The sequence below is a fragment of the Quercus robur genome, chromosome 8 (genome assembly GCF_932294415.1).
Source record: "Quercus robur chromosome 8, dhQueRobu3.1, whole genome shotgun sequence".
In the NCBI taxonomy this organism is placed as follows: domain Eukaryota; kingdom Viridiplantae; phylum Streptophyta; class Magnoliopsida; order Fagales; family Fagaceae; genus Quercus; species Quercus robur.
In genome coordinates, this window is record NC_065541.1 from 26214315 (window position 1) to 26221879 (window position 7565).

At 34.8% G+C, this 7565-nt stretch overlaps 1 protein-coding gene across 3 annotated transcripts; it reads right to left on the reverse strand.

Moving 5' to 3' along the window:
- Window positions 1-782: 782 nt before the first annotated feature.
- LOC126695109 (protein FLX-like 1) lies at window positions 783-4197 on the reverse strand. Of its 3 annotated transcripts, none has more exons than XM_050391740.1 (5): window positions 4017-4197; window positions 2858-3540; window positions 2583-2746; window positions 1545-1621; window positions 783-1392 (listed from the first exon to the last, which is right to left on the reverse strand). In XM_050391740.1, exons 2-5 carry the CDS (start codon window positions 3460-3462, stop codon window positions 1300-1302), a joined length of 939 nt encoding a protein of 312 aa, XP_050247697.1. In that variant the 5' UTR covers window positions 3463-3540; window positions 4017-4197; the 3' UTR covers window positions 783-1299. The 3 variants fall into 3 exon arrangements, with proteins under 3 accessions (XP_050247697.1, XP_050247696.1, XP_050247699.1); XM_050391739.1 differs by having other exon boundaries at window positions 1545-1627; XM_050391742.1 differs by having other exon boundaries at window positions 1545-1627; window positions 2858-3455; window positions 4017-4183.
- Between the last annotated feature and the right edge of the window lie 3368 nt (window positions 4198-7565).

A 7565-nucleotide genomic window follows, 5' to 3' on the forward strand; every position in this document is an offset into this window, starting at 1 on the left:
TTGCAGACCATTCCTCTATCCTTTTTTTTTAGTTATGTTCCTATTACTTTTTCTTAAAAATTTCAGTTGCATGTTTATTAGATTATTTCACGTCCTTTCGTAAATTCATTGCTACAGTTAATAGATTACTCTTTCTGTTTTACGTTATGTGAAAAGTAATTCATTCCTATAGTTATAAATAGATTAACCTTTCATTATCCGTTTTGTGATTCATCTGCACTTGCTGTCTTACGTTTAGTTCTTTGTGCAGGTAAAACAAACCGTGAAAATTAGGAAGATAAGTAATGTACATCATTTGCTCTTATTTTGTACCATCCTTGAAGCATTAGACATCTCTCTGTGAAATATTTCCCTTTTAAATATAAGTTTAAAATTCATATTTCCCTTCTTCAATCTATGTTTTTCTGCTGGATTGCTTAAATATGAGCTAATGGAAATCAGTACCATCTGACTCAAAGTATTCAACGAAATGCTTGGGCCAAACTGAAAAAGGGGTTAGGTAACCTTAAAATTAGATTATTTTCCCCCTTTCCAAACAAACTGCGTTTTTTTGTAACTTATCAATCAAAAAAATATTAAAAATTAAAACTATTTAACCGTCTCCTTCACTTGCCTCAATGAAATTTATAAGGAATCAAGTTCAACCTAATAGCATTTTGGACTTTTTCTGTCATATAGAAATTAAACAAAATCTAATTACCATGTAATTGAAACTCAATTTCATACAGCAATAGAAATGTAAGAATGCTTAGAACAAATGGATCAATGCAAATGCAAGAGTATAGACACGTGTGAATGATGTGATATATGTAACCGCTACTGAACAATTGTAACAATGTTAACAAGTTTTGGGGTATATGGGGAGTACAGAATAGGCCTGACCTTTACCATACCCATAACCTCCTGCTTTAACATAACAATAGCAAAGATTGATCACAGCTTCCTAGTCCCAACCACTACGGTTGAAGACCTTTGCTACACTTCAATGTCTGCTAGAAGTAGGTACTGCCGAACAAGTTTTCCAATGTCAATTGCTTTTAAAGACCCTAGACATTAAGATATAAACAAGTAGATGAAATATTTGCATTAGTAGAGACCAAAACAAATAACAGACTGCACCTCAAGCTAATAATATGAATTGTCAATTTTTTTGGGTACAATTTCAACAAAAAAGAAGACTAAACATATGAGCAAATCTCCCGAAATGTATCATGAAATAACACTTCCACCCCAGATCTGGTGTCTAATAAGTATCAGTCCAAGAGGCTGAACACTGCTTGGCATGATAGCAACACCAGTCTATCTGTGTCCTTGAGCTCGTTGCATTTCATAGGCACTCCAGGCCCCAGGTCCAGGTGCATACTGAGGAAAATTTTCTGCACCAGCCTGTACCTGCAAGTTAAAAGGAAAGAAATAGCATATCCAGTCAGCAAGAAGACGTGAATCCAGAAGACACAGCTCATTCACTTATGCATTGATAATGAACATAGGAACATAGTTGGCCACACAGACAAACAAAGAAATGTATAAAATGGAAAACTCACAGGATTCATGCCAAAGCTAGCAGGATAAAGATTTCCCATGTAACCTCCTTCAGGATTGCCATAATTCACATTGTAGCCTGTCCCTACATAGAATAGACTCAAAAATATAAAAATATAATAAATAAACAAAAATCAATGTTCATTGTAAAATAAAGCTCCATGGGGAAAAGAAATTTGAGGAATAATACCAGCATCATGTGATTAATGCATCAACTCAATCAAGGCAATAAAATGAAAGGAAGAATTAAATTATTACACCTTGCTGAAGTCATCAAACAAGCAATTAGGCCCAAACTAGCCTTCCTTGATCAATTACCAACACTAACAACTCATTTAATCACTTTGTTGAACAAGTGATTTGCATATCTTTTTTAAAATTTCACCAACTTACATCATGTATTGACTTGTTTGAACCTCAATCAAGACGATTTTCACTGAACCAAGTCAATGAGAATATAGCAACATGCTGCCCCCTAATTTTAATCAAATGAAAAGTTTATGAAATTCAAACAATCATACAAGGTCATGGTTATTCAATGTTATAAAGCCATGTAAACTAAAAGACTTTTACCCCTTCCCCCTTGTTTTCTCCATTCTATCAGAAGTATAATATCCAGTAAACTGATCGAGTAATTAGACTCATTAAGAATTTCCCAAAACTTATTATATTTTTTCTTGGTAAGAAGGAACCTAGGAATTTACTTTCTATGACCACTTCATATCCTAAAATACTAAATAGATTTTGCTTACTATGACTCTTTACATTAAATAGATTTTATCACAGCTTCCTACACGTCAAGGGTCATCCTTGGACTTTTCAAAACATACAATTCTTTGTTCTCTGGGAAAGTGTTTGACCATATTGTTTCCCTGTGCTTGTCAATCTTTTTTCTCCCTTCACCATTCCTTTTCAGGTACTGCCTTCAATAAGTTTACATTTCTTGTATTCAGAGAGGGGAGCAGGGAGGAAGGGGAAAAATCTTTGAATTTAAAACTTCAAACCAATTGCAATGAGATAGACCCAAAGCTATTGCTTACCTGGATTCCCAACAGCAGCAGCAGCACGAGCTCTCTTCTCTGCATTAGCAATCTCTGCACGGAGCTTCTCCAACTCTCGGGCCATTGAGAGCAACTTCTTCTCCATCGCTTGACCATGCTCATAATTCTCTGCATATCCTTTCTTCTCATACTCAATTGCAGCTCTATATGCCAACAAAAAGCACATGGAAATCATCAGAAAATAACAAAACCATAATTGGAACACTATAACACTTCCAAAAGAAGCAGAAGAAGATTTAAACATGAACTACTACTTTGCACGTTGTAGCTCTTGTTTCATTGTCTCAATTTCTGCCCTTAAAGCTGGAGCCCGTTGCAAATCTGTTGTAAGTCTAGCCAAATCTTGTGTCATTGCTTGCACTTGACCTGTACGCTCCTGCCTTGTAACAGTAAGCTCTTTAATATTAGCATGAACTTGATGAAGCTCAGCACGCATAGCCTCCACCCCACGGAGATCCACCTCCAACTGAACAGACTTCTCATACAATTCTCTCATCTGAGCATCCTTCTCAGTCCGCAAGGAATCGGCAAAGTGACCCATCCTTTGCAATTCATGGTGAGTAGCTTCCAATTCCTGCTTAAGGGCAACATGGGTAGCAGCTAGCCTCTGGTTATCAACCAACAACACCTGAATATCTTTATACTGAGCATCAAGATGAGCATCAAGCTGGTCCTGAAGTATTGCAGGATGAGGAGGGAGTGATCTAGGACCCATCCCAAATGGGGATTCTCTCATCTCCTCAAGTAGTGCTGGATGCGACATTGGCCCCAAACCTCTGCCAAATGGCGGTTCATGGACTGTAGGGGGTAGTCCACCCCCTTTCATTGGAAGTGGTGGTCCACGATTTCTTCCTGACATTTTTTTATCTCTCAAAATTTTTTGGTATTGTTTTTCTCAATAACACTAACAAATGGGTAATTTATCTAATTCATGGACCTGAACAAAAACAATAAATTTCAATCACTTTGAACTTTGAAGATCTTTAAAACTAACACAAATAATAATAAATTTAACCCAAACTTAAACATAACAAAAAACTCTGCTTAGATTCTCCAAGTAAAACCATTAACAACACATAGGAAAAAAAAAAAACTCTAAGCCTATGTTTGTTTCAATAGAGAGAAAATACACAATAAAATAAAATTTCATATTTACATATACACGAAAACCTAAAGCCCTATCTGCCCGTTTGGTTGCCGAGAAAACTGAGTAAAAGAAACGAAAATCAGAACTCCAATTCAAAACCCAGATGTTGTTTACTTAGAAAAGTGAGTTCTACTAATCCAACACCACCCCCCCCCCCCCCCCCACCCCCACACACACAAAAAGAAGGCTTTATTTTGGTCAGCAAAATTTCAATGAAGTGATAAAACTAATAATAATAAAAAAGATAGAGGTGCGAAATTTCAGACCTTTGGCTTTGAGAAGTAAAGGACGGTTAGAGAGATTGAATCAGAGACAGAAAGGCTTCTTATCTAATCTTCAGTTTCCAATAACCCTAAGGATCGGATTTCTTCGCCGGGTTCACTTCGGAGGAAGAGTAAAAAATTAGGAGTTAAATTTGCGTAATAAGGATTTCTTTTTCTTTTTGCTATTTTTTTTGGGGTTTAAAACTGGGCCAAGACCCTAGAAGGCCCAATGTTATGAATATAGTTTTGGACCATATTTTGGTTTATCTACTATAATGGAATATTAGCCTGTTTTCGGTACCATTTTAGGGGTTACCGGTTTACTATAAATAAATAAATAAAGGTATAAATGTATTTTTAGTCTTTACATTTTACATCTTTTTTATTTTAGTTCCTACATTTTAATTTCACTATTTTTAATTTCTAAATCAATTAACGCGTATTACTTTGGTCCTTGCCGCCAGTCAACAAACAGAAATATCTGACGGGACTGACGAAGGACTTAAAATATTATTAAAAATCCACATCACCCATGCCATGTCAGCATCTAAATTTAAAAAATTAATTTATTAATTTTAACTAAATAAAAAAATTAAAAACAGAATTAAAAACCAAAAATCACATAAATTGAGATCTAAGTGTGTCTTAAACAAGAACACAAACCCATAAATAAAAAATTAAAAAAACAAAAAACAAAAAAAAAAAAACTAACAAACAACCATTCAACACCGAATTCTCCAGCAAATCACTGATCCACATGATTTTCACAAAGTCCATAATTGAATAACTAATAAGCCATACAACACCGAATTCTCCAACAAATCAAACCCATAAACCCAGTAAACAAACCAATTTCCAACAAACCCATAAATCTATATTTTCTTAGGAAACAAATACAAAAAAACCCAAAAAAAATTAGCTCAAATACAAAGGAACAGATCTCCACTATTCGTTGTCGTGCTGGTCTTTGATGTTCATGTACAACTTCAAATCTCGAGGCTTTAGTTGTTCGATTTCATTGGATACCGTGTGGATGTGTTGGAGATAAGGTCGGAGGATTCTGCATTTGTTGGCTTTTTTGAGACTCAAAACGAAATAGTTCTTGGAATTGGTCCAGGTTACCTTGGCGTCGAGGAAGTTGTCGTCAATGGTCTGGTTCGGATCGAGGCATAGAACGATGTCGTTTAGCGATGCCCTTCTGTATCGTTCACCGGAAGTGAAGACATGAATGAGACACTAGTGAAGGAAGACAGGTAGTTTGTGAGGTTATACAAAGGAAGAATGGTGATGAGGAGTGAGATTGAGATTGAGAGTGGTTTGCACGAGAGAGTGGGATTTATGAATTTGTATTTTTTGCTTAGATGTGTCCGATTTACACGGAGAGAAAAAGAGTGAAAGCAACTAAAAACCTGTGAGTCCAAATTGAGAGAGAGAGAGAGAGAGAGAGAAACTTTTAGATATGGGTTGGGGTTCTTGGTGTTCTTGTTCAAGAAACTTTTAGATCTTAATTCATGTGAATTTTGGTTTTTAATTCTGTTTTTAATTTTTTTTATTTAGTTAAAATTAATAAATTAATTTTTTAAATTGTATGCTAACGTGGCATTGGTGATGTGAATTTTTAATAATATTTTAAGTCCTCCGTCAACCACGTCGGATATTTCCGTTTGTTGACTGATGGGAAGGACCAAAATAATAGGCGTTAATTGATTTAGAGACTAAAAGTGGTGAAATTAAAATGTAGGGACCAAAATGGAAAAGATGCAAAATGTAGGGACTAAAAGTGTATTTACGCCATAAATAAATAAGTATATATATATAAAGAGATGAGTTTAAGTTACACCTAGTGTAACTTTAAAGAATTATCCATTTTTTTAAACTATTAGATTTAAGTAGATCCAACGGTAAAAAAAAGACTCTCATTAATGCTAATATTTTTATTAGGATCTCACTAATTATTCCTCATTTATTATATTTTATATTTATCTCTAAACCCAAAAAAAAGGTGTTATATTTGACTCTCTCTATGTTTCTATCTCTATCTTTTTCTCATCCACCGTTGCTCCATCTCCATGGATATATTGCCGGCAAAAAAAAAAAAAAAAAAAACCAACCGTGGAACACTGACATTAGAGGTTTTTGCTCATATGCTTCCATATAAACAACTGAAGGTATTAGAAACGTATTTTCAATCTCATATCATAATTGGGAATCCACACGGTCAAGAGAGAAATAAGCACCAAATACACATCAATGATTACATTGATTAGCAAGCCAAAGATTAGATTATTCAACTTCATTATTAGAAGAATAAAGATAGTATTCAAATCCATCCAATACAGTAAGCAATTTTTCAAAATTTTCAAAGTATAAAAGTAAAAAGTAGGGAGTCAATTCAAGTTAATCTCTATATTGCCAGACTAGTAAAAAAATTAAATGTCTCATGTACTCTGACTGCTATCTCTTTTGAACAAGTAATATAATTATTACAAGTAATTAAATGTCTCATGTTATTTTTTTATTAAACACAGTAACAATTACGCAGTTATTTTTTTATTAAACATAGAAACTAAAACCAGCTCCAACATTATGGCTAAAAGAGCAAATATCATTCTCTCTCAGATTGTTGTTTCAGCTTGGTTAGTTTTTTTCTTCTAAAAAAAAAAGCTTGGTTAGGGTTTTTTTTTTTTTTTTTTTTTTGGCAACCTGGAGAGGTGGAACAATGGTGGAGGAGCAATAGTGGAGTAGATAGAGAGAGAGTCAGACATTTTTGGGTTTAGAGATAGGTTTAGAATGTAATAAATGAGAGTAATTAATGAGATCCTAATAAGAATATTTGTAATAGTGTGGGTCTTTTCTTAACCGTTGGATCTACTTAAATCCAACGGTTTAAAAAATGTTTAGAGTTGCACCAGATGTAACTTGAACCCATCTCATATATATATATAGAGGGTTGGGAACTAGACGAGGTCTTGCTTCGTCTTCTCTTCCATACTTGTTCCAATTCTAGTAAACCTCTCAGGGTTACCTTTGTCTAGAGGAATGTCTTCCAGTACTTTAGTGGATTCTGCAGCAACCTTTCTCTCTTTTATATTCATCATCTACACATGCTCATCCATTGCCAACATGGCTAAGTAGCATTCTCTAGCTGCTAACTGATCTCCTTGCACTTGTCCTATTCCATAATTTGTTGGAAACTTGATAGATAGGTGGTAGGTAGATGTTACTACCTTCCAATTATTCAAAGTTGGTCATCCAATGATGGCATTGTAAGAAGACGAACAATCTATGACGAGGAAATTTACTTCTTTAGCTATTTGCTGTGGATATGCCCCTACCACGACTAGTAGAGTAATAGTGTCCATCGGTTGTACCTTCATTCCTCCAAATCCAACTAAGGGTGAATTCACTGGTCGAAGTTGATCTCATCCAAGCCTCATCTGCTAGAAGGCAGGATAATATAAGATATCTACTGAACTCCCATTATTTATCAACATCCTTCTAGTCGTGTAGTCGACAATGAGCAAAGTTATAATGATTGCATCGTCATGTGGA